General features: G+C 43.2%; 1 protein-coding gene across 1 annotated transcript in view; it reads right to left on the reverse strand.

Annotated features, from left to right (window-relative positions):
• Positions 1-27,546, reverse strand: part of SORCS3 (sortilin related VPS10 domain containing receptor 3) — a 595,228-nt gene that overhangs the window by 22,066 nt on the left and 545,616 nt on the right. Inside the window, exons 15-20 of the mRNA XM_065894299.1 lie at positions 25,598-25,715; positions 24,458-24,591; positions 13,638-13,751; positions 10,251-10,422; positions 7,752-7,938; positions 2,572-2,705 (exon numbers count right to left, since the gene is read on the reverse strand). Of these exons, the coding sequence (XP_065750371.1) occupies positions 2,572-2,705; positions 7,752-7,938; positions 10,251-10,422; positions 13,638-13,751; positions 24,458-24,591; positions 25,598-25,715 (859 nt within the window). The remainder of the gene's footprint in view (positions 1-2,571; positions 2,706-7,751; positions 7,939-10,250; positions 10,423-13,637; positions 13,752-24,457; positions 24,592-25,597; positions 25,716-27,546) is intronic.

Below are 27,546 nucleotides of genomic sequence, written 5' to 3' on the forward strand. Positions count from 1 at the left end.
CAGTCTTATTCTGACATCACAATGAACAAACTAAGGCACAGAGAAATTACCTGATTTGACAAAAGGCATGCAGCAAGGAGAATCTGAGTCTGGACCCCAACCCAGGTTTGTCTCATTTCAAAACCACTCTGTTCCAATGCCTCTAATGTACTATCATTCTCTTGGTTTTGGGGGAAGAAAAAACCAACTAGTAAGACCTTTGAGATCTTGGGTATTTGTACAGCACTTTATGCTCAAGTTTATAGATGGAAATTCCTAACCTAAGAAGTACTTCAGGTCATCCTCAATTAAAAAAATAAAACCATAATGCCATACTGCAATTTTAAAATTTCCCTCTCATAATATAGATTAGATGGATAGATAGATAGATAGATAGATAGATAGAAAGAAATTTCAAATAATAACTCAATAATGTTCATGGATTAGATATTAGTATCCTTGATTTAGAGAAAACAACACTGAGCTTCAGATCAGGTAATTTGTTCAAACTAACAGATAATTGTTAGAGAAATAGAAGCTAGGCTCTCCAATCACTTTGTCCACTTCTCTGTTGATCAAATATTTATTAGACACTGTCTGGTATTTCAGGCCTTAGAATAAACACCCAAAGAAAAAAATGGTGCTATAGAGAAACACTGTCTTTGGTTCCTTGTGGTCTGTTGAGTAAATCATTGGGTTCATGATGGCCAAGAACTGCCCTCCCTACACACAGTTGTCTCCCAGTAAAGATCAACAGGTGAACAAACACTAACAGAAAAGAACTCCCTGGCTGGACAGCCCAAACCTCACATCCTCAGAGGTGAAATGAACTTAAAATCCTTCTCTTTCTGATGTTCTCCTCCTAGAAGATTTTCTCTTTTTCTTTCACCATGTATGTCTGCTGGCGTTTAAAGCAGAATTTTAGGGTCTGTGATCTCCAAACAGGGTGATGCAGAGAAAGCATCCTGGGGCTGGGGGGTACATGGTAGATGGGAATTAGGAGACCTGGGTTTAGGTCTGGCTCGACAGCTAAACAGCTGTTTGACCTTGGGATGCTCATCTCACACAGGGAGCTTCACTTCTCTAATATACTAAATGGGGAATCTCATTAACTAACCTCCTACCTATTGTCTTGGTGAATAATAACACCAGAAATGCAAAAGCATCATAGTCTATACTAAGAACTTGAAAGTATACAGCACAAATGAAGCAAACAGGAAATTGTCCCATGGGTCCATAAATCTAATTCAGTCTTTTATCAAACCATCCTAACAGTCAGTTTTTACACCAAAATAGAAAGCATCCATTTAGTGAGTAAACTAGTCTGTTCCAGGGAGATACACAGTATCTTACTTAGTTTTCACAAAAATCGAGATGATGCACACATTATTCTCTCCAGTTTGCTGTTGAGTGAATTACATTTTAGGTCAGATCACTTGATTAAACTCACATAATAAACAGGTAGCAGTGCTAGGGACCTAACCCTTGTCTCTCTGACCCCAAGGTCTGTATTCTCTCGACCACATCACGCTACCACCCTGGAAAAGAGCAGGATTTACAACATTGTAAATCAACCACACTTCAATGAAATGGTTTTTTTTAATTTAAAATAAGAGCAGGGATGAATCATCTCCCACTCTCACCATGCAAAAGCTGAAGTTCTCTTCGGTCATCTCGTAACAAACAAACAAAACTGGCATTATTCCATTCCTTTTTAAAAGGAATTACTACACCAGCAACTGAATATTTATTTCCCCCTTCTTTAGATATCCAGCATTTCTGAGTCTGATATATCTTTCATAAATTTTTTTTTTTAGAGTAAAGGTCTAAGACGAGCAGTACCAATCACATCAAGAATGACTAAAGAAAATGCAAAGACAAAAACAGGAAGAGCGAAAACCATGAAGCCCTTAAGCTGAGGGACCCTCAGCCAAACTGCTCTCAGCTTCTGCTGTACAAGTGTGGTTATTCTTGAAAAAGCTTCATCATCACCAGTTGCCAGGAGTAGGGAGTATCTGCAAAGTCCACAGTTTGGCCCTTAAGCCCCTTTCTTTGAGACTTGGCAACATCAGTACCATGCCTAAGAGGAAGAACGTCAGTACCTGGCCCCTAACAGAACACCTAGTAGGTCTTGCTAAGGATGCTTTACGTGCGTTATTATCCCACTTGACTTTCGCTGCCCTGCATTTAGAGATCTAATTCACGTTTCACAGATGGTGTCACTTAATTTCAGAGATGCTAAATGACTTTCTTGATATTATACAGCAGGTGAGTAGAAAGGCCGGGATTAGAACAAAATGGAACAACATCAATATTAGAAATATTGGTTAGAGGGCCAAGAACAACCAGGTTTGTACAGATTCCCCAAGTACCCTTTCTTCCTTAGGATTATTTGAACTTTCCCTATTATAACAACGAACTTGCTGTAGGAGGGTATGTCATATTCAATTACGTGGATTCATAGCTTCATTTAAGTATCCCCCATTGCCCACATCCCCCCTCTGCACCCCCCCACCCAACATCAACACAGAAGTTGGAACACGGGAACATTCAGCATAGACCTAAGCACACACCAATCAGAAAGGGCCAAACCTTTGTACTATTGCCGAACCACCAGAAATAGGTCAGGGTCCCCAGCTGGCTGGGCCACACAACGGCACTGATGTTGACCTCCTTGTTTCTTATGGCAACAAATGGAACTCGGAGATGAACATGCTCCACCGGACCTAAGGGAACAAGGAGAACAATGTCAGTGTTTCTATTCCTGGAATAAACAAACGATCACACTCCCAGATTCTTAATCTTAACCTCTGTTACCATCACCTATAATAAAACAAGGATTGCAAACCCACAGATGTTGAGAAGTATGTGTGTGTGTATGTGTGTGTGTGTGTGTGTGTGTGTGTGTGTGTGTGTGTGTGTGTGTGTACTTGAAATGAAGTACCATGTATAACAGGGAACTCAAATCGGGCTTCAGATTTTTTCAGTGCCATCTGAATTTAATTTCCATCCGATGAGCCCAACCTCCAGTGCTTATGAACCCCCAGCCCAAGGACAAAGCTAGTTTACTGGACACTTAGTCAATAAATAGGAAGATAAAGAGTGGTCTCTTGCATTTCTGCCGATTAGCCTGTATTGTGATTGGGGGTCAGTGCATTGTATGGAGGGCTCCGCCATTATCCTCAATTGTTAATTGGCCCCATCTTGTTCAACAATCGGCCATTGTGCCTGTCATCTGCAACGCTCAGTGGGTATCATTCAGAGGCTCGCGAGGCTGTTTTATAGAAAGGAAAGAGCCCATCTCCCTAAACTGAAGGAGAAATAAGTGTCAGGTTCCCAAATAATAATTTAAAAAGCTGCTTGCCTAAAGGTGACCAAGCTTGTACTTTTTCTTCTTCCTCAGAAAACTGAGGTAAGCAGTCTCAGGTTCTAAACTAGCGAGTAACAGAATAGATTGGAACCCACCCTATGCATACTAAGTGAGGATTTTAATTTAATTCATTTCCAAAACAACGTGAGAAGAGGAAAACGCTGTTGGAAAATGTTAGTGTATCAGCATCGCCTTTGTGGGTTAGATCGGTTATTTTTTAACTCTGTGGGATTTTCTCCCCCACCCTTACCCCTTTCTTTTTCCTTTTTCTTTTCTTTTTTTCCCACCTACTTCCTTTCCTCCCTTTCTTCCCGTCCTTATATCCTTCCTACTTAGCCAAATCCAATGAAAATCTTCTAATGATCTGTCCACACTAAGTCAGAGCACATTTCCCTGGTTTCCACCAAGACAGTGTTGATGAGCTAAAGTGACTAAAGGTCACAGCTGTAGCAGGGACAGCTCTTTAGCCTGGGGGCCTTGAGTTCTTCTCATGGGTGGGACATTTTCCAGGCCACCCAGCCTTCACTATTGATGTCTTGGGTTATTTTGGAGACAGCTCAGTTGAAAGGGAAGAAAACAGATGGATACTCTTCACTTCTGCTCCTGTTTAATTTTAGGTTTATGACCTTTTCCTCTATCTTACAGAACCTTGACTCTACACAGACTGTTATGCTGTGCCCTGCCTTCCTTACAGTAATAAGAACATATGAAAGTGATGTGTGGATGTTAAAGGTATCATATAACTAATTATGTGCTGACACTGTTTCCACCACCACCACTACCGCTACCACCACATCATCACTGTTCCTGCGTATCATTGTGTAGAAGTCCCTCTCCAGAGAGTGAGCGTTCTGAGTCTCACCGGGTACCTCCTATGTCGTAAGTAAATTTAGACTGGGATAAAAAAGGTGTTTGGACAGGGACTGATGTTTGGGTGAGGAGATCAGCCAGACTGGCTTGCCACCTCCCAGATGATATTTCCCTGAACAATCAACAAGTGAATCTGTGTATCTACAGCGTGAAAATATTCCTTGCCTACTGCTCTCTCACCTGACCCCAGACATACGGCCCCTCAAGATTTCTTTCAACAAATAATTTCAAACCTGTCACTTCAGATACACATTTGGCTGAAGGTTTAATTATTTTCAATGAGTAAATCTGTTTAATTATTTTTGTATGGTTTGACTGTTGGTGAGAATAAACACACACACACACACACACGTGTGAGAAAATACCACCTACTTTTCATTGCTATATTTACTCATTCTTAGGAGTTTTTCTGGTTTATCTCTCTTTGTTGTTTGTGTGTTACTGATCATTGTGGAAGAGAATGAGGTAATGGGAAGGGGACCCTGGCCCGGTCATGTCCTAAGAGGGAGGTAAGGAATCTGGGTCTTATTTTAACACCTCAGAGTTGTTCTTCGTGCCCAGATTCACATCCCTCATTCTTCTCCTGCTGGGAGAGGGGCCCCTATTATGCTCAAAGTCAATGCTTCTTTTTTTTTTTTTTAATTGAGGTAGAGTTGATTTACAATATTGTGCTAGTTCCAGGTGTACAGCAAAGTGATTCGGCTATACACATACACATATATATAAATATTCTTTTTTCAATTCTTTTCTATTTAGGTTATTACAAGATATTGAATATAGTTCCCTGTGCTACACAATAAATCCTTGCTGCTTATTTGTTTTACATACAGTAGTGTGTATCTGTTAATCCCACGCTCCTAATTTATCCCTCACCCTCTTCCCCTGCGGTAACCGTAAGTCTATTTTCTATGTCTGTGAGTCTGTTTCTGTTCTGTAAATAAGCTCATTTGTACTATTTTTTAGATAACGCTGCTGTCTTATCTCTCTCCCTCAAAACGCATGGAGCCCATTCCCCTGGCCAGCTCATGGGAACCCTGGGCTTTTCCACAGTTCAGTGATGTCGCTATGACTCGTGGCCCTAGACAGGCTTCTCAGCTTTCAGTCACTCAGAGGCTTCGGCTCAACCAGGGCTTACATTGTTGGGTACTTTGATACCCAAAATATAAAATGAGACCTCCTTCTCCCTAAATTCACGCCAAACACAAAAGGGGTGGGGCTTCCACGAATTAGAACACCGTCAAGCATGGCCACATATATGCCAGCTTCAGGACAAGTACACTTGGGTAAATATAATCTCAAGCAACAACATCAAACAGCTTTTCAGGGCAAAGAACCTGAGCCGGAAGCTCCAGACTTCAATCTACAGATAAACCAGGGATCGGGGAGAAGAGAGCTGAGGGATTCAGGAGGGAACACAGCAAACTCCTAAAATCTGCACCGTCAAAGAGTCCTCTTTCTGATAAAAATCTAATAATCAGTGCGAGATTGGTTATTATGGGCAGCTAACAACTACCTTTGTTAGCTAATGGCCCAAGATGAGGCCAAGAGCAGTTTCCACTACAATAACTGTCTGGTAAATGCAGCCATGATTGACTTGGAGGGAATTATGAGCACGAAAAAAGTTTCAAGGGACATTTCCTTCCTCACGCACGTAACCCACAGTATAAACCTGTTCCCTGCTCTTGTGGTTTTTTTTTGCCACTGAAATACATTGGTCACTGTGTCTGGCAGGCAAGGCCCACTCTTGGCAGAATTAGGAACATGGGTGGGGCAGGTCGTTGGAATAGAGGAAAGAAAATGTTTTTTCTTTGTCTCCATTTTTAAACGCGGCAGAAGTGTCAGGTAGAAAGTGAATGGGAAGTACTTAGTAGTTACTAGAGCAGGTAACACTCATCGTGTACCAAGCTGGGTGCTAAGTGGCATTTTGCACAGGTGCAGAAAAACACTGACGTTGACCTGAGATCATCATCTTTAGAAAGACCTGTGGGCAAGACTGGCCCTTTGCCGGCATCTGGGAACTTGGCTCTGGGAGTGTTTCCAGTCAACAGTGAGCTGATAAGATTGGTTCACTCTGCCTATTTTCTTTTTTTTTTTTACCAATGATAGGGTTTATTTTGAAAAAATGCTTTCCTCGGGGAGACTGGAATTTTGGTATACCCTAGGCAGAGGATGGCTACTTGACCAGTCCCCAGTAAAAGCCACGGGCACTGAGTCTCCAATGAACTTCTCTGGTAAATAGCCCTTCATATGTGTTGCTACAACTCATTGCTGGAGGAATTATGCATGTTTTATGTGACTCCGTGGGGGGAGGACTCTTGGAAGTTTGCACCTAGTTTCCTCCAGACTCTGTCCCCCTGGCCTTTTCCCTCTGCTTATCTCGACGTGTCTCCTTTCAGTGTAATAAATTATAGTCTGAAATATGACTATATGCTGACTCTTATGAGTCCTTCCAGCAAATCACTAAACCTGGGAGGGGATGTCTTGGGGACCCCTGACACATACACATAATCCAATTTGATTCTCATAGCCTTGCTATGATCTAAGTATCAAAGGTGAGGAAACGGGGGTTTGTAAAGACTAAGTTGACTGACAGTAGACATTTCACAAACGGATATGATCAGAATTCAAACACAGGTCTCCCTTGCTCTAAACTTGGCTCATAAACACCTTGCACACCACCCACCTGGGTTTCTGACCTGTTGCTTCTGACACAGAATTATTATTGTCGGTGTGGTGTGGTTATCACCCCTGGGGCTATTGGTGGCCCGTTTCTCACAGTACCTTCCCTCCCTCACCAGAATGTAAACTCTGCAGGGGCAGGGCCATCTCTGTATTGTTGCCTCCCAGTGCCTAGCAGAAGCCTTGCATATATTAAGAACTCAACAAATATTCATTGAATAAATTAGTGAATGATTGGGTGTGTTATTTGTGTTTCCTATTTATTGTTACAAGATCCCTGTGAAGCAAGGTGCCAGTTAGAATTAAGGCATTTTGAAACTGAAGTTCAGAAGACCCAAAGGAGAAATCATTTATCTCATGGTCATGTAGTGTGGCATCTTTAAGGATATAACACATATAATCCAGGTCTTTCTCCATGCACTCCCTTCATCACTGCTGGTCCTTATGCTACTATTGTGACCAGAATGCTAGGAGATCAGCTAGGTCACTGTTTTCCAGGGACCTTTTTTTTTTTTTTTTGCGGTACGCGGGCCTCTCACTGCTGTGGCCTCTCCCGTTGCGGAGCACAGGCTCCGGACACGCAGGCTCAGCGGCCATGGCTCACGGGCCCAGCCGCTCCGCGGCATGTGGGATCTTCCCGGACTGGGGCACGAACCCTTGTCCCCGGCATCGGCAGGCGGGCTCTCAACCACTGCGCCACCAGGGAAGCCCACATCTCAATCTTTTGATTGGGGTCATCATTCGGGGTAGTAGTCACACCAAATCTTGCTCAGCTTGGAATCCCGGGAAGTCTGAACAAAGGGCGTTGTCAACTGGGAAGAAAGTAAGAGAGGCGATGGCTCACGCTACTTACAAACCACGTGCAGGAAGAGGACAGCTGTGTCTGAGCCCAGGTTGTTCTCCGCATAGGCCGTCACCTGGAAGATCCCCGCACTCTTGTACACGTGCTTGATGCCTTCCTCGATGGGACTGAAGTTAGCATAGGACACTGCAATCCCATCCCCAAAGTCAAGCTGGATGTTTGTCCTTTGGAGATCACCCTGCAAGGTGGAATAGCAGTTGGCCTGGGCCCATTCACATGGTCCAGCCTGATTCCTATTTGATACTTGGTTCTGACCTTCAGCATCACCCTCTGAGCCCCTAATCTCTCCCAGAGGGCTGAAACACCCTCGACACAATCATCAGACTCTATCTACTGGGCACTATGAAGAGGTACTATGGACCTATTGCCCCTGTATGCCCAAGCTTGGGGCAGCCTGATTTGGTTGACACCGGCAAATATGGATAAGGTAGAGCCTCTGTGAAGCTATGAACTGGGGAAGCCAAGGGCTTCCCTGGCTCCCTCATACACATTGTTCAATAATTTCTCTCCTGTGTCGTCACCATTGTTGTTGTCCTCATCATCGTAGTAGTAGTAACAGCTAATACTGATAAAGTTTCTTTTCAGTTCTAAGCAATTAATGCCCTCACAACTCTATAATGTAGAGAGTATTACTGGACCCATTTCTAAAATGGGGACAAAAATAAATTAAGTAATTAGATCAAAGTCTTTGCAGCCACTACTGGAAGAGCCAAGTTTTGAACCCAGGCAGTCTGGTGTCAATACTCTCAACCACCGTGCTATAACTATAATTGTCCCATTTTTTAGAATTTATTATTAGGTTCCAAGCATTATGCTAATCACATATTATATAATACCATCTTTAAAGTAACTCTGTGAGATAGGATGATTATTTCCATTCTACAGATGAATACTGCATACCAGCTGAAACTAGACCTGTGCTCTGTTGACCTTGGGTTTCCCTAAACCTGCCTAAGCTCCCTCTTCCCTAAAGCCTTTTTTGACCATCTCAGCTCACAGATATTCCTGCCTCTTGAGACGCTAAGAGCCCCCTGCGGAGGTGATGTCAGTGGTTCAGTTGCGTGCATCTTACCATCCCAAGTTGATCCTTAGCTTATTAAGGGCTGATACTGAACCCCATCCTTTCTTGTCCTTCTCCCCCCTGTACTGGGCCAACACTATGGATAAATTAAATTGAACCTGACCATAAGATAAGGATCCTGGATGAAAAAGAAGAGTTGGGTCTCTCTACTTATTGACAAAGATGGTTGATGGAATAAAAAGAGAAATACATCATTTTAGAATTATCTGCCCAGTGAATGTGCATTCATCACATTCTGTGCATTCTGTCTCTTCCCCCGTGGCAACCCAGATGTGAGTTGGTTGGTATCAAAATATTAATAGGTGCTACCTTGCCCCTCACACAATGTCAACTACCCTTGAGTTTATGAATATAAATTAAAGTGGAAATGAACTGAAGGCAATTCAAATGGATAAGATCATGGCTCTTCACATCTATTCAAGAGAAGTTTTTTATAGAGCTGGTCCTGGAAACTCCCTAGTGGGAATGTGATAATGACCTCCTCTGAATATTAAATTTCTTTAATTTAAGCACCCAGTGTGGAAGAAGCCTAAAGAATCTGTCAGCCCGGGGATAAGGAACCCTCACCGTCCTGTGCAGTGTGGGCCAGACTTTAAAGGTCTCTAAAGTATTCAGAGTTAGGGGGAAAACTCCTGGCCTGTTTTGGTCTCCTTCCAAACTCTCAAGAGCACACAGTAATTTGCATTTAAATTTAGATGGCTTTGTAAATCAGGCAAGCTTTCTTGTCCCAGCATCTCAGAAAGGAGTGCCTGAAAAATTCCCTGGTTTGGAAACAGATGAAACAACTCATATAGGAAGCAACAAGCATACAGCAGAGCTATTTCTACCCTGGAATGAACGAACGCAGTCTGATTTTACTGCCCAGATCGCAGAAGACCTAAAAAGTGAACTAATGGAGCAGGTAGCTGATGGAAAATCAACTCATATGACATTCTTTATAAAAATAAGTTTAAAGGGTTAGAATCACTTCCCCCCACCCTCACACTCATACTTTCAAGACCCTTTGAAAGCCTTGTGGGCTTTTCTAATCAGTGGGATTAAGGGTTAAAAAAAAGGAAAAAATGTGAATTCCCTTCTTCCGGCAAAGTTTACAGTATACAGTCTAATGATAATAAACATTCCTCCAAAGATGCAGACCCTAAAGGGATACCTCAAAGAATATATTCAAATTTGCACCTGCCCAGAGACAAGGGGGCCCCACTTCTGTATTGTGGAATGAAGGGAACAGGGTCCCTAAATATCCCAAGACCTCTTTCACCCCTTCCATCTTCTCCCAGGAGTCTTCACTTCTCACCATTGACTTTGTTACAATGACTGGTGGGAAAACGTGATCTTCTCTTCCCATCTGGAAGTGGGCAATGACCTGCTTGTGAGTTCTGACCTCACAGACGCGAGAGGGTCTCCCCTACCTCCTCCATGAGGATGATGAAGGTCGCATTGTGCCCCTGCTCTGCCACCAGGCGCCCATCGGTCGTCACCACGTGGAGGCCGTGAGGGGCTTTTCCGGGGCATATCTGGGCCTTGGCGGTGTACTTCTCCCTCAGTCCGTCTGTGCAGTTGTTGGACACGATCCGCCGGTACCTGAGAGGTATTGGCCATCGTCAGTGGCGGGGTCTGTGCCAGTGTGTGCACCCTCGCGTGCGCACGTACGGCAGAGCATGCAGGAGAACAAGAGCGAGACACAGATTCCGCACGGCTGCATCTAAAGGCTGAGTCCCAAAGACAACAGCCATTTAGGACGCTAAGCAAACGCTGAGAAACCGCTATCCCTCCATCTCAGAAAGAGCAGCTCCTTAAACATTATTATCGATCCTACCTGGTGAAACGCAGATCGCATCAGTGTCTAAACCAGGCAAGAAAAATCAATGTCTGACTCACACATGATACAGGAGGAGACAGACCCACTGGACTAGGGAAGCAAGGAAAGCAGGTGCTTCTCTCTGTGATGGAGAGACTTGTGCCTACCTCCCTGAGGCCAGAAAGCAGCTAGAAGATCAGCCTTCTAACTGTGACTACTCAGGAAGCCTCTTCCGGTCTTCCCTCTACCCCCAGGACATCATCCCATCCCCTAATACCTAATAGCCCTTACTGTGGAGCCACTGGGCTCTTTTACAGCACATTTTCTCTCCTTGTTAATATTTCATTTCTCACTCATCACCAATGCCAGACTAGAAGTACAAGTTTGAAACTCCTATTTGATCCTGCTGTGGTAAAACTGCCTCAAAGAAGCTTGCGTGGGAAAACCTCCCCGTAAACACTGTGACCTTCTAGGTTAAAGGCATCTTTGCGCACAGTGATGACATGACATCTCGCTTGACCACTGACCCCAGCACGTGAAACCGAGAGCTTGCCCACAGCCCTGACCTGCATGACAGACTTTATTTCCAGGCACATCACTGTCTGTAAGGCTGCATAAAATCAATACTCTGGTAAAACCACATAAAATAAATGCGCCACAGACACCGACACCACCACCACCGTCATCGCCATCATCGCATCACATCTTTCACCCTGTGTGTCAGGAGTAATCAACCGGTCCATCCATGTTGCCTTTTTCTGGTGGCCTTGAGAGCAGGTGAAAGCAAATTCCTGATAAGTGATACCAGTCTTGCACTATCCCTGATATTTCCTCTCCCCCTGCCCCTCACATACTGCTGAATTACCAGCCCCACATCTCCATCCAGAGATCTCAGGAGGGTGTCAAGCAAATGTTATATGTAGTTATTGCCTCATAAGCAATTATAATATATCCTCTTATAGATATATCAATATATTATTTTTAATTGTCAACTGAATTCATAATGGTTCTAGAGCTCCTCTGTCCAATAAGCTAGCCACTTTCCACCTGTGGTTACTGAGAACTTGGTTAGTGGTGTGTGTTGAAATGATAATATTTTGGACATACTGAGCTAAAAAAAATATATTATCAAAATTAATTTCACCTTTTTAAAAAAACCTTTTCAGCGTGGCTATTTTAAAATGTTAAATTACATGTGTGGCTCCTATTATAGTTCTTTGGTCAGCACTGGTCTATATAATCAAACTTTTCTAACCTATACTTCCTTGCTGAGCTTCAGTTATTTAGAAGACACTGAGTTTTACCTATGATAGATATTTTGGTGGGTATCATGTCCTAATGCACACTTGATATCACCCAACTCTTCAGCCTCAACTGGCCAGCTGGTTGACAATTTGTACTAGAAGCCAACATTTAAGCAACCTGGAGATTCACTTGTTGTGAATCTTTTGAAAAAAATGAATAGTTTTTCCCTTTCATCTTCTTGATTTATTTGATGGCTACTTGGGGTTTTGGTACACCTAACTTGCTTAAACTTGGGTCTACCTACACATGTCACAGGATCATATGAGAAGCCCTAATGCAATTACCTTCCAGCTTATGTCCAGGTATGTTCTGGCTGGGAATTTGGTGGCGTAGCTCATCTTCTGTGCCCATTGTATTCCTCTTCCTCAAACTTCCTAGCACTTTAGTCTCTGACACCACATGTCTTTAAGTTTCATGCTGCTGGATCTGGATCTGAGTGGCTTAAATCCCTAAGACCATTCACGTACAATAAAATGACATCAGCAGTGATTAAACCTCAGCTCAGATCCCAGGAATAGCTCCCTAAGAACCAAATTTTTGGCTAAAAAATGTATGTTTCTCAGAGTATCTCAGACCACTCAATATACCTCTTCCATCATGTTTTTTCTTCCTCTGTAGACATCAGTCGGGTAGATAGTACTCCTACCACCATTTTACAACCAAGTAAGGTAAAAGTACTGAGCTGGTGAGTAACTTGTGTGAGATGTTAGAAGATCCATTGGAAGAGCTGAGACTGAATTCCAGAACACTTTAGTCCCTTGCTACTCAAAGATCAGTGCTAGGACCAGCAATGCTGACATCGCATGGGAGCTTGTCGAAATGAAGAATCTCAATGCCACTCTAGATCTCCTAAATCAGAAGCTGTATTTTACCAAGATCCCCAGGTGATTCACAGCACATTAAATTTTAAAAAGCACTGTCTCAGACCACCAATCCACTTTCCAAAGCTGTTCTAGGTCATAGGAGTGGCAAAGGAAAGGGGAAGACAACAGATCTCCAAGGAAGATTTTTTCAAGCATCTGAGTGAGTAAGTAATAAGTGAACAAAGAGAGAAACATACATGACTTGACAAGTACAGGGAGTGTGCCTTGATCTTCTTAATCCAAGAGCTCCTAGGATGGGACTTTTGACTTTTCATTCTAAATTTTCGTCATCGGTCTACGAGAGCTTTGGTTCATCTATCACTAGAAAGCACTGCAGTGTCTGCACACCACTAGTGTTAATTTATTTCCATTGGGGTCTGGAAAATAAGGTGGCATCGCCTTCCAAAAGAGAAGGTCTGATCAAATAATAGCTATGGTATTTCAGAGGCAAATAGCAAAAGGTACTGAAATCTGGGTAATCAGAAATCTCTTTTTTTTTTAACACCTTTATTGGAGTATAATTGCTTTACAGTGGTGTGTTAGTTTCTGCTGTATAACAAAGTGAATCAGCTATATGTGTACATATGTCCCCATATGTCCTCCCTCTTGCATCTCCCTCCCACCCTCCCTGTCCCACCCCTCTAGAAATCTCTTTTGATGCTCCAAAAAAGCTAGCTTCAGCTAAAGAACCCTTCAGCTTTCCTCAGAAGCCACCTGTTACAAACAAACTCTATCTACACTCCACCTTGCTTCAGTAGGAATCCTCCTTTGATCCCAACTTAGGGAAGTAGGGAAACAGTGATTGGAGCTCCTTCAGGTATTTTACTTACCCAGTGCTGTTAAGGTAGCTTTGACCAAGGCTGCAGTCCTTTGACGGGGATGCTGGATTGTACCAGAAAGCTGGGACACACTGGCTTTCTCCACGTCTCTCATAGCCATAGTCACTGTCGAGAAAATAAATATTGCATACTGGTGTAGATGCACAAATGTGAAAATACCCACAGGCACACACAAACACATCCCTTTAACCAACCCCAAAGCTGCAACACATTCTTTAAATATTCCCAGTGGGGACAAATATTCATACTTTGAAAATGGATTTTCAGATTTGGAAATAATTCCAAAGTCATTCGGAGTTCAGTGTATAGAAGACATAATAGATTATCAGATGGAGGGTCCAGGCTTCAAAAAGTATGGATGTACATAATGTGGCAGGTACACTGGCTTGGGGTGGGTGTGAGGGATGCTGTAAGCTTAAAAGTATATTTTGGATCACAGTGGATTTACTGAAATAAGCAGATGACAACCAAGAAGATGACTTTAATGGTCAAGATTTATTTCTGTGTTCAGATTCCACATTTTATTCCAAAATGGAATTCATTGATCTTATTTTCATTTTTTCTGAAATTCTCTCTCAAACAAATATACACATTTGCATTCACATATACACAGTCATTCAAACTTTTCCCAACTATTTATAACACAGGTCCCTTGTTTCCTTTAGGAAAAAACAACACACACACACACACACACACACACACACACAACCCCACAAAAACTATACTGTAGCTCTTCTCCATGTTTTTGTAAAAGCCTAGCCATAGTAAAATGAAGAAACAAAGTCTGGTATGATTTTCTGCTCCTTTCCTCCACATTCCAGAATGAGGAAGTCATCGACCATTGTAGGAGAGGCGCTCTCCCATCTGAAATGTAAATGGTGTTGCCTTACTTCTTGGACTTTTATAAAGCTCCCAGAAACGTAAATTCCAGGGTAGAAAAAGAGCAACAAAGTAGGCATTTTGTAACTCTTGTAACCAACCCCAGGTCACTGAAGGTGGCTTAAATTTGGGGGAGGAGTCATGCCTCCGAGTCAAGCACCCAAAGATGTCCTGAAACCCACAGACAGGGCAGAACAATCTGGACATTTGAATACTGATCCACTGAGTGTTAATAAAACATAAAACAACAGGGAAATCGCTCTCTCCAGACCCACCCCTCCTTTCGTTTTCTGCTCTCCTATTCTTTGAGCCAAGATTTAATTAAAGTCCAATGAAAATAGATGCAAATTGTCTATGTGGGTAACTAGGATAGCAATGAAAGGGAGACAGAAAGAAAAGTTTAATTCCACATTTATTACTCAGTATGTGCCTTGTCCTGTGAAGGAAGTGCCATAATCCTTATTCTCAAGGGGTTTTCAGTCTTTTGGAGAGAGGAAGACAACATGCCTCAAATCCAACAAAAGAACAGAGTAATAGAGTATCAAGCAGAACACAGTGTGATACAGGATGAAGCAGTACAGTTAAGAAGTACCAATTGACTGATGAGATTATATAAATTATCTTCTCGGTTTGACCCCACCCTACCTTGTCACCACCTTCCTCCAAACCAAACTCAGGCCAACATTTAACCCTCTTTGTCTTTGTCTGTGTGATGCCCGGGGCTTATGTGTGTGTGTTTTTTTTTAAATATAAATTTATTTATTTTGGCTGCGTTGGGCCTTCGTTGCTGTGTGTGGGCTTTCTCTAGTTGTGGCGAGCGGGGGCTACACTTCGCTGAGGTGTGCAGGCTTCTCATTGCGGTGGCTTCTCTTGTTGTGGAGCACGGGCTTTAGGCACACGGGCTTCAGTAGTTGTGGCACGCGGGCTCAGCAGTTGCGGCACACGGGCGCAGTAGTTGTGGCTCGCGGGCTCTAGAGCACAGGCTCAGTCGTTGTGGTGCACGGGCTCAGTTGCTCCGCGGCATGTGGGATCTTCCCGGTCCAGGGCTCAAACCCGTGTCCCCTGCATTGGCAGGTGGGTTCTTAACCACTGCACCACCAGGGAAGTCCTGCCCTGGGCTTTTGAAGCACTCTACCTTTTTCTGTTTCAGGTGGTTTCCTATGTATCCTTCTTCAATATCTAGGTCTGATGAAGCCATTCTTGCTTCCCTGGACCAAACCTTTGTGGTCCTAGCATTTTAGAAACATCAAGGCTACAAAAGAGCAAACCCTTCTGTTGTTTTTGTTCGGCAATATAAGAGTCTAGAATAGGACACTGAAGGTGCTGAATAAATATTTACTGGGTGAATGATACTCTAATTACATTTTTAAATGATTGCACAAATTATCCCATGGCATCTGGTCTATTTCTGTAGGGAGACTGTGAGCCCATGGTTGACTTCCCAGTGTGGACCACAGAGAGAATCCCAGGTGCTCAACAGACGCCTGTGGAGTGAGTGTGAGCTTGAGTCATTGCAAATCGCTACACGGAAAGGTGAAGGTCAAGACCAGCTTTGATACGGTGAGTTTAAATGAAAAGGAGAAATGAATGAGTTTAAATGAAAAGGAGAAAGGGACATGTCTGTCAAGGTAATCTTTTGCCATGCCTCCCCTGATCAATGATTGGAGATCTTCCAGCCTGAGAGTTCATATGGACTCAATGTTGTGCCAGCTGGTAACTGCCCATGAGAGCCAACTTAAAATTCCAGGAATTTTGCAAGTTAGTTAATGGTTGTTAAACACAACTATTATCGAAAATTAAGTTATACAAAATTTCAATTAAATAAATTATATTCAAAGGATAATAAATACCGAAAACACAGAAACTCCTCATTATTTTGCTGTATTATTATATGCAATAAATATTATATAGAAAATGTCATTGTACATCATTTTATTATTTATGCTCTTGAAGGCATTTATGTCTATGTTTCTATACAGTAAATACATTAGATACATGTTGTATCTAATTCCTAATTCTGCATTCAGTGATGCCATGTTGGTAACCTGAAATCAGATATGGTGGGAATATTTATAGCAATCAGCAAACACTACTAATCAGGGCTTATTTATTTGTTTCTTTGTTTCCAGAGAGCCGGTGGTTAAACATTTTCCAGTACAGCACTGAATATCTGATTTATAAGCATTGTTTATCTGCAGAAAGTTTTGGGCTGTGGTGTGTCTGCACTACTTCTAGAAAATTCCCTGCTTCCTTTATGAGGTAAATCTATTGAATGTCCTGTGAATCCTAAGAAATATTAGTAATCTCTGAAGGAAGGGTGTTCTCCTAGGCAGCTCTGGGAAGGAGAGAAATGTCTTATTTCTCCTTGCTAAATGTAAACATCTTTAGCAGTTCTGTTCAGCTCTGCTACCTGTTAGTGATGTAGTAATTTAAAAAGGTGCATCAGGGGCTTCCCTGGTGGCGCAGTGGTTGAGAGTCCGCCTGCCGATGCAGGGGACACGGGTTCGTGCCCCGGTCCGGGAAGATCCCACATGCCGCGGAGCGGTTGGGCCCGTGAGCCATGGCCGCTGAGCCTGCGTGTCCGGCGCCTGTGCTCCGCAACGGGAGAGGCCACAACAGTGAGAGGCCCGCGTACCGCAAAAAAAAAAAAAAGGTGCATCAGCCATGCTGCTTTGCCCCAAAGAGAAAAAGCACCTCATTAATATTTAATAACATTAATGGAAACATCACTGGCTGCCCCCAAGCTGTGAACTTCTTCATTAACTTCTGCTAAATGTATATTAAAATCTCTCATCCTGCCCAAGATCCCTCCCAGCTCTGGAGTTTTTGCGATGTCAGCAAATAAGCAGCCCCAGCTGCTGCTCCAGCTTCTTGAGGAAAGGTGGTTTTCTGTTGAATTGTGACATTTGAAGAGAATGTACCAGAAAGTTTGATTTGCCTCTGCGAAGTAAGCTACCACAACTTCTGCAAACACACAGTTTCCTTTAAGAAATAAGCCACCTCTGTGCTTTTCTTGACTATAAAAGGGTTTAGAACTTCTAAAAGCTTATGGGAAAACTTGTCCATTTAGGACACATAGGGACCTATGTGTCCTCCAAGTCCCATCCAGGGAGAAGCCTCAGACAATCCAAAGAAGGAATAGACAAGAAAAAGTTCAGAAATCAAAAAGCTTCTGCATGTCAGAATAGGAAGGGACACCTGTATTCCTTGGGTTCAATCCCCTCAGTTGACAGATTGGGAAGGAGAAGAAAAAGAGGAGAAATGACTTGTTAAAGATTGTACACACCTGATGATGTTAACCAAAGGTGATAATTGAGATTCCTGATAGCTGGTTCAGCATTAGTACAAGCCCATGAAATACCCATTTAATCAGCAGGGAGGGCCTAATGTCATTCTGAGCCTCTTGGAGCCATCCAAGAAGTCATGGTCTCTGCTGGCCCAGTGGTAGAGGGTATCCTACTCTCAGACTATGCACTACCCCATCATAGCCTCATCGACCCCCAGTTCCTCCATTTCCCCATTTGGGAGCTGAGGCTCTAGGATGAGTGTTCCACAGGTGTCTCTGTCTCATCTTAGGAGACAGTAGAGCACGCTGGGTTTAGGATCAGATAGAGGTTTTTGGCAGCCACAGCATGAACACTCAGAAAAGAGAAGCAACCACAACAAAAACAATGGACTAATAATTAATGTCATCATCATTTGCTAAGGCACAGCCTAAATGTAGCTACAGAGATAGAAAGATAATTATATCCAAACCATTTCAGAAATTGTTTGAAAAATCAAACAATCATCACTCAAGTGTCTCTCCTAATCTAACCCCATGCTACCCATCTGGCCATACCCCTCTATTCCTCAACAACCTTCACATAGCCGCTTTCTTGGATGTGCTGCCCGTTTTCCTCATACTTATTCAGCAGCAAGTCTATACAGCTCCATCACCACTTCCTGCAGGAAGCCTTCCATCATTACTCCAGTCCTCAGTGATCTCTTTGCTCTCACCATTCCTAGCACTTGCAGGTAGGACGAGTGCTGTCCCACAGAACTTTCTGTGATAATGGAAATGTTTTACATCTATGCTATCCAATATGGTAGCCACTTGCCCCATGTGACTTTTGAGCACCCAAAACGTGGCTAGTGGAACTGAAGAAATGAATGTTTCATTGTATTTAATTTTTTTTTTAATTTTTGAATTGAACTGAATTTAATTTTTTATACAACAGGTCCTTATGAGTCATCCATTTTATACACATCAGTGTATACATGTCAATCCCAATTGCCAAATTCATCATCCCCCCCCACCGCTTTCCCCCCTTGGTGTCTATACATTTGTTATCTACATTTGTGTCTCAATTTCTGCCCTGCAAACCGGTTCATCTGTACCATTTTTCTAGGTTCCACATATATGCGCTAACATACGATATTTGTTTTTCTCTTTCTGACTTACTTCACTCTGTATGACAGTCTCTAGATGCATCCACGTCTCTACAAATGACCCAATTTCGTTTCGTTTCTTTTATTCCATTGTATATATGTACCACATCTTCTTTATCCATTCATCTGTCGATGGGCTCATTGTATTTAATTTTAATGCAAATAACCACATGTGGCTAGTGGTTACTATACTGTACAGCACAGGTCTGGATCATGAAATTCAGCACCCAATTATACTCTATTTCCTGTCATCCCTCCTTTGCATCCAATACCTCTGGCTAATACAGCTTCGATTTTTCTACAATGCCTGGTCTATAGAAAAAATATGCTTGATTGAGCCCTATATGCAGAATACTAAAGGTTGACTAGATTTCAGACGTGCCTGAATTTATGTACTACGGCACCCCAAATCTCTTCCCCTCGTTCTACACTGCCACTTGATAAACTCGCTCTGTGGATCTGGAGCCATACTGGACATGGAAGGTAAACACTAAGACATACTGAGACTTTGGGAATTCCCTGGTGGTCCAGTAGTTAGGACTCCATGCTTTCACTGCCAAGGGCCTGAGTTCAATCCCTGGCTGGGGAACTAAGATCCTACAAGCTGCGAGGTGTGGACAAAAAAAAAAAAAAAAAGACATACTGAGACTTGAGACTCTGGAGTAGCATATTATTATTTTGAATGAGTTACACTTAACCTCTCTTGTCTCGATTTCTTCATTTATAAAATGCCTATGATAACAGACTCTCCTTCCAAGAGCTGGTTGGGAAGATTAAGTTAATCCATCTAAAAAACTTGGCACATAGCAGGTACTCAGCAAGATTACTGCTGTGTGAGTGGTTGGATGAAGGAGTAAGAAAGAGAATAATTTGGCATAATCTCTGGTCCAACTTGGTTTCTCACTGAACAAATGCATTTGGACCTCCCAGGGGGCAAGTACTTCCTAGGAGCCCTCATAGGACTTCAGAGCAGCTCCCTTTTCTGACTACCCAGTAGTTCCTGACAAACTTACTTCTCATGGAGGATTTGCTCCTAGCCCCTCACCAGTGCCATGATGGAGGTTGCTACAGAGAGGTTCTGTACAGTAAACATAAGGCTGGGGGATTTATGAGGCCTTTAAGTAGAAACATCAACATTTATGTAAAATTCATACTTGTTACTGACACCCGCTCTGGATGGAAAGGTGAAAGTTGCGAAATTCAATGGTGCTCTACAAGTAAAGGCACCTGAGAATCTATAAAGCCTTCCTTCTTAAGCAGAACGATACGGGCAGAAAATTCCTCTGTGAACCCAGGCTGCACTCCTCAACTTTTCCACCGGAATCAACGCATTTAATCTATCCTCCCCAGTCTCTACTCCCTGCTGTCTCTGAGACTTAAAAGTTGCCTGGACCAATCCAATGAACATGACCTGACTTGGCTTAGGGAAACAACTAGGTGGAATATGAATGGTTATCGCTTATACTAACCAAGCTGGGGTCTTCAGATTCCTTAGCTAACACTTCCTGGTAGGAAGGAACATTGAGAAGGAGACAGGGCTATGAAACTGTTGCCATACACGGATTTTTCAGCATGAGCATTAAAGACAAACAAACAAACTATATTTGAGTGGCCTCTCCCGTTGCAGAGCACAGGCTCCGGACGTGCAGGCCCAGCGGCCATGGCTCACGGGCCCAGCCGCTCTGCGGTATGTGGGATCTTCCCTGACCGGGGCACGAACCCACGTCTGCTGCATCGGCAGGCGGACTGTCAACCACTGCGCCACCAGGGAAGCCTGAAAAACTGTCTTTTTAACTGATACCTATGCTTACTGAAGTTGACTTAAAAATAAAACAAAGAAAAAAATTTTAAACACTCAGTCCCATTGTCCATGAAAACCACCATAACAACAACAAAAAATCTCAGGAATTTCAGAATCAAACTCTCTCTGCCATACTCAGAAGTAGTGCAAAAATACTTTTAGGTCACACGATTCTTCTGCTTTTGTTCTCAGATTATGACTACTAACCCAGCTTCAAGTCCTGTGTGTTTGTTAGTCCTAACTCAGACACAAGTGGTTCTATCTTCTTTTTAATATGAGGTATGATTGGCTACAGAGAGCCAAACATACCATGTCTTATATATCTCCCCTCAAAATTCTATAAAGTCCTCTTGTACACCATACACCTATGACATTCCTAGTACCAATGGCCAAAACTACTTTATTTGGCATTGGTTTAGAGTTAATGGAACATTCTATATTAAACCTCATCACCAGCAGTTAACTTAGATCATTTGAGGATGAGATCATTTTAGAATAAGCAAACTTGGGAACCCTATTTCTTCTGAAAAATAAAGTGTATCTAAAATAACAAAGATTTGTTTGATTTCTTGAGAAATGGCATGATATAGAGAGGAGAATGTGGAATTTAGCTAGACTTACATTTCATCCTCACCTCTTTCTCTCACTGCTAATGTGATTTCGGTCAAGTAACTTACATTCCAGATGCTAATTTTCTTCTCACTAAAATGTCATAGTAATGATACTGACATTACAGGGTGTTGGGTCCAGGTGGTACCTCTACCAATGCAAGTGTGAGAACCATAGAATACTTTGCAAGGGCTGCTCCCTCCACTTCTTTACTTATAGATGCATTCTGACAGCAGTTTTCCAAAGACAGGTTCAGAAATAGTTTAAGCAAAGCCATCGCCATTGAAATAAATGGATAACACCCAAAGGTTCAACTTCGAAGACAGTGCTTATTTGGATGTATAAGCTCTGATTTACTTGCTAACAATACCATGGGGACCACTTAACCCTGGGGTTCAAGATTAACAACAACCGCAGCATCAAAAGCTGTGTATACCATTAGGATAAGTTCCTTATTCACAATAACGATGTATGTGAATTCACTTATTCCTCCCTAGGACCCAATGAGATACATGTCATATATTTGTATTTAATAGCCTAGGAGGTGAAGTCATAGAGATTAAGTAAATTTCCCAAGGTCAAAAATTGAATATCAGAGCTGGGTTTTTCTCCCAGACTAGTAAATGTTAATGTAATTGCTGAAGAAAAAAATATTTACATTACGATTCCTACTCTTTCTCAATTGTAAGGCTTCCCAACAATGGGTGAGGGTCTAGTACAGTTCAGAGAGACACAGGAGAAAATGTAGCACGACATATGCAAAGACGATGCACCTCTATGGAGTCAGTCTGCGGAAGGACACAAGGAAGCCTGATTTTCAGTTCTGCACATTCAGGTTGACATCAATATGTCATGTACCATAATTCTGAGTGGCCTACTGTATCACTGCTATGACTATTTTTCTGGATTGTGGTTAATAATTAAAAATTATTCTTCCCAATTGTGAAAATATCCTTTGTTTCCAAAGGGTCAAACATGCTACAGATAGGACCCTGTCATTTAAATTCAATTCAATCTAGCACATCCCATTTGGACGATTCTTGCTGAAGTCCAGCTTTTCAAGGCATGAGTTCAGGGATGAAGAGCAGGTAGGGGGCAGTCATGGTAAACGAGCGGGCTTGCTGTTACCAGTTACAGTCCTAGTAGAAAGTGGGAAATGGAAGATGGCTTACAGAGCAAATCAAGAAACAGGCTGGATGAAATGAGGATGGAGGGGGTGAGGCTTCTGGGCAGGGCAGCTGTTCTGTACCCATTTGGACTTATTTCTGTTATTAGACACCAGATAAGCCCTAATGCAGCTCTGTCATTGTCCTGCCCCTTCCATGTCTATAGGCTGACACCTGAGCCCTTAGCTTTGGAATGGGTGATGAAAATATCTCAAATGAAGTTCAGTTTTTGACTGTGACACAGAGGAAGAATTCGTCTAACTGGAATCAGCCTGGGATGACGCTGCGATCACCGATGGGATCACCCATTCCCAGGTTTGGGAAGGTTTTTGACTCTCCTAAAAGAAACAACCTTCAGGGCTTCCCTGGTGGCACAGTGGTTGAGAGTCCACCTGCGGATGCAGGGGACACAGGTTCGTGCCCCGGTCCGGGAAGATCCCACATGCTGTGGAGTGGCTGGGCCCGTGAGCCATGGCCATTGAGCCTGTGCGTCCGGAGCCTGTGCTCCACAACGGGAGAGGCCACAACAGTGAGAGGCTCCCATTCTACTGGGGAAAGATGGGCAATAACAAAGAAATCAAAAAACACAATCTCTCTATTTGTGATTAACACTAAGATGACAATTAAACAGGGTGATGTGCCAGAGAGTGCCAGGGTGTAGGTGAGACTAGATGGTCTCAGAAGGCATTTCTGAGGAGCTGCCACTTTTGCTGAGGCATGAGTGATCCAAAGTTGCCAGCCATGCTGAGATGTGGAAGAAATCCTTGTACCTGCTGTTTCCTTTGCTAGGAATGAGTCTGGGTTAATCAAAGCGTAGGAGACAGTAGCGTGGCTGCAAAATGGTGAATGAGGGGAGAACAGTAAGGAGTTAAGGAGCAATGGCAACGGGCCAGTCATCTACAGTGGAGCAAAGAAAGAAGATTAGGTTATATTTTAAGGAAGAGGGGGAGCCATTGGAGCGCTTCAAGTACAGGACTGATAAGATCTGACTTGGGTTTGTAAAATATAATTTTGGATAGATTTCAGGGTGACCAGAGTAGAAGCAGAGAGTGAGTTAGTAAACTGTTGGAGTGATCCAGACTGCAGTGGTCATGGGTAGAGGTGCTTTGAGTTAGAATGTGTTTTGTTAATAGAGACTTTCAAGGACTTGTGGATGGCCTGGACCTGAAGGTAAAGGGAAAAATCAAGCTCTCCTGGGATTTTGACTTAAGCAACCGAGTGGATATCAGTGTGTTTTATTGAATTTGGAAAAACTGGTCTGGGATGGGGGCGGGGGGTAGCTTAAGAAAAGTTGAAAAACTGCTTCCACTAGTGGGTGTTCGGGAAGAATTCTGCTTGGCCACACCAAGTTCGTAATCCCTATTAGCAATTCAAGGGAAGATGGATGCTGAGTAAACAGATGGACACAAATGTCCCCATCCAAGAGGAGAGACAGGCCAGAGATGGAGGTAAATATTTGGAAATTTGTGAGTCATTAGCTAATAGGTGAGAGTCAAAGTCATTCTTTGTGGTTGTCATTAGAGGGAAAAAAAGAAATGATGATAAGAGAGCTCATTTGGAAGAGCATAATTCTAGCTAACGTTTCTGGAGGTAACTGCCCAAGGTGGCAGCTCTCTGAGCTCTCTGTGCCCAGCCCCACCTCTCTGGGACTTTCCAGGACAGATGCTAACTGAAGATGGGAAGAAGTCCCCTTGGACATGCTGCTCTGATAGAACAGTGATCTTCCCTGTGAAATCGCCTCCTCCTGTCCTCCTTCCAGGGATGCAGACATCCCATCTGGCCAGGAACTGGGGCAGCGAGGCCCATAGGCCAGCAGACACACCTATCTCTTAGTCATGCCTTCCTCCCCAGCTTCATCTTCACCCTCATCCCCCCAACCAGTAAATGTCTAGCTGGAATTGGCAATGAGATGCCCAGGGACTCACCATTCAAAGTCCCAGTCGGCACAGACACAGGGTTCTGAGACCACCGTCCCTGAGGAGTCTTGGCCCAGGGCACACTGAGCTCCTGGCTTGCGTTTCTTGAATATTTTCCTTTCTCCCATGATGCAAGGCTCCCCCTTAGGAAGGAAGTCCATAGTGAGAGAGGCAGAAAAACACAGAGATGGTGAAATAAACCAGCGTTAGCCTCTTCATTCTCTTTTCGTCACTCTATGTAGAAATCTCCCTCCCAGGAACCATTCAGGAGTTTCCAAGATTCAAAGGTTTATCTTTTACTACCCCGCAAGAGGAACACTATGGGAGGCTGGCCTATCACTGTCCCTCCACCCAACCTAGCCAGTGATGGCTACTTAGCCCTGTTTCTTCTCCACCTCCACAGAGAATGCAAACACTCCAGGTCATCCTCACAGACCACCCGGCAATTGCCCGAATGGCATCAGCAGAAACTCCAGCGGAAAAGAACCCACTTCTGGCATATTTTTCACATCATCTTCAGAGTAAAATTGAAGTGGACCCAATAAGTTCCCTCCCTATGATAAACCACTGTGTCCAAGTCCTTATTCCTAGTCAAGGGCACAGAGAGGAGGATAACAATTTGTTGGTACAAATTATAAGGACCCAATAGTTCTGAAGAAAAAAGAAGTCTGCCTATGTTGCATAGCACTAAATATCTGCCTTGCTAGAGCCCCTCACCTCCACCTCTCACCCCTTCTCTGTGGTCCTGTCCACAACGCTCCTGGGTCCTGACTTCAGGCTGGTCTGAGAAATGCTCTCATGCTTCCCAGTAAAAGGTGAGATGATCACATCGTTGGTGGGGTCTCCTAGTTCTCTGGGCTTATTTCCACATGGGCAGCACTAAAATCCCAGGTTACCATTATCACCACTTCCCTAGGCTGCTCGGTGATTTCAATGAGTAGATCAGGATTCCAGGGTGCAAAAGGGTCCCAAAATATCACCTGCCCCTGCTAGACCTGGGTGTGTGGGTTCCAATCCCTCCCCCGAAACCCACCGTTATCCCCAGATGGCCCACGACTTTCCTTCCGCAAACAGGAAGGTCCGATAGGACCAAACAGGGCTTGCAGTGGCCCCTCTTCCTAGGACAGGACCACCCGCCCTGCACTGTACCTGATTGAGCAGGCGCCAGGTCTCATAATCCTCCTTGCTGCAGCGCCGGCTGAAGACAGATTTGTAGTCCACCTTCACCAACTGCCATTCCGAGTGGAGGCTGAAGTGGCCAAAAACTCTAAGTGTTCAGGGGACAAATGAGAAAGGCAAGCAGATAAAGCCCCGTAGTCAGTCACAGCGTCTAGTCTAGTGCACCAAGACTGGAGGGAGAGAGGGCTGAACTGCAGCCCGGACTTTAATGATTCTTCTAAAGCCAGGTCTGTGAAGGCTACTGAGGGGAAGTCCACGGACCACACAAGTACGGCCAATTGACAAGGTATTCACTGTGGGTGTAAAACCAACTTTTTTTTTTTTTTGCAAAAGTAATATATGTGCTTTACAGGAAGGCTTTCAAATATAGAAAGGTATGGTGAAGGAAAAATCTTCCCCAAACATCTACAATCCTCTCCACAGGTAGACCTGCTCCTCGTGTTTTCACATCTAGTCTTCTTCTCAAAGCAAGCACTACTGTTATAGCTACTGATGTCCACAGGCAGGGACTCGGTTTTCTCATCTGTAAAGTAAATTGTACGTGTGTATGTTGGGAGGGGTGGGTGTGGATTAGCTAATCTAAAGTATGACCTTGCCAATTCCAATATTCTGACTGAATCTAAGTGTGTTTTAGTTGAAATTCTCATTGCTTAATTCATGTGAATACCACCCTCTTTCCCCCTGCCCTGAAAAATCAGTCGTCTCATAAAAGGAACTCATATTTATGTATAGCAAAGAAGCACACTTTCTGCGCCACTTAATCAATACTGACCTTTTCAAAGTCCAGCAGTTGATAGCCCTATAAACATGAATGATCAATCATTTCTAGAAAAATAGAAAAAAAGACTGATCATCCATACTCCACTCAGGTGGCATGTCTTGTAATTACAATGCAAGGCATCTATCAGAGTGATGTAAAGGGGAGACCAGTCATGCTGGGAACCAAAACCCACTGAAGTCTTTCAAGGAATCGGACGGCTTCCATTCCAGCAAGAATTAATCATGATCACAGCCCTGGATTCTCCTCTTCCCAAGTTCAAATATCCTCATAATGACACCTAAGAGACTAACTCTCCTCAAGGGACATTTTCTTCTTCTATCTGAAAGATGAGGATGCTTTGGGAGGGGTGGGGCTAATTAAAATTGTGAAATGGAGAAAGAATTGTTTTGTAGATCACACAACTTAAAATACACCTTAGGAAATGATTTTTGATGTCCTGTCATTTACTCGTTAAATAAAGCTTTTTAGAGCTTTGACTGAAAAAAAAAAAAGATTAAGCAGACTTTGAGGGACTGACTGTGGGTCTCTCCTTTAGTAAAACCGTATGATCTTTGCATGAATCTTCCCTCAGCCCTGAGTAGTAGGAATCAAGAGGCTAGAATACCCTGGACTGTGTGGCCAGTACTGCGTGGGATACCTGCCCTCACGTTCTCTCCGTTCTATTGCATTCTTGCTATATTCATTGGTCTCCAAATCCAATACATCCATGCCAGGTCTACGCTAAGGTATTTCTCCCATTTAGTTCTGATTCAGTTCACGGAAAGGTCACGAGTCAGTCAACTTTTAATCTTTAACAAAACAGTTATCTCATAAAAAGTTTCTATTTAAGAGAGGAGAATAAGGTTAAAAGCTCATCAAGAAAAAATAAACAGTGGGAGAAACCTTGATAAATGTCTTCTTCCCTCTCTATCCAGCCTATCCAAATCCTCCCACATTCGAATGCTACCTCCTCCAGAAAGTCTTCCCTGATTGGAGTACTCTGAGTAGCAGGATATTAGTGATGCTAAACAAAAAACAAAACGCTCTACCTACTCCAAACAGTTTACAGTTATTCTATAGATCACAAAATACATCATGTCAGATGAATCCCATTCCTTTCTATGAAAGGATTACTAGGCAAACAGAAGAAGAAAATATG

The sequence above is a fragment of the Phocoena phocoena genome, chromosome 16 (genome assembly GCF_963924675.1).
Source record: "Phocoena phocoena chromosome 16, mPhoPho1.1, whole genome shotgun sequence".
In the NCBI taxonomy this organism is placed as follows: Eukaryota; Metazoa; Chordata; class Mammalia; order Artiodactyla; family Phocoenidae; genus Phocoena; species Phocoena phocoena.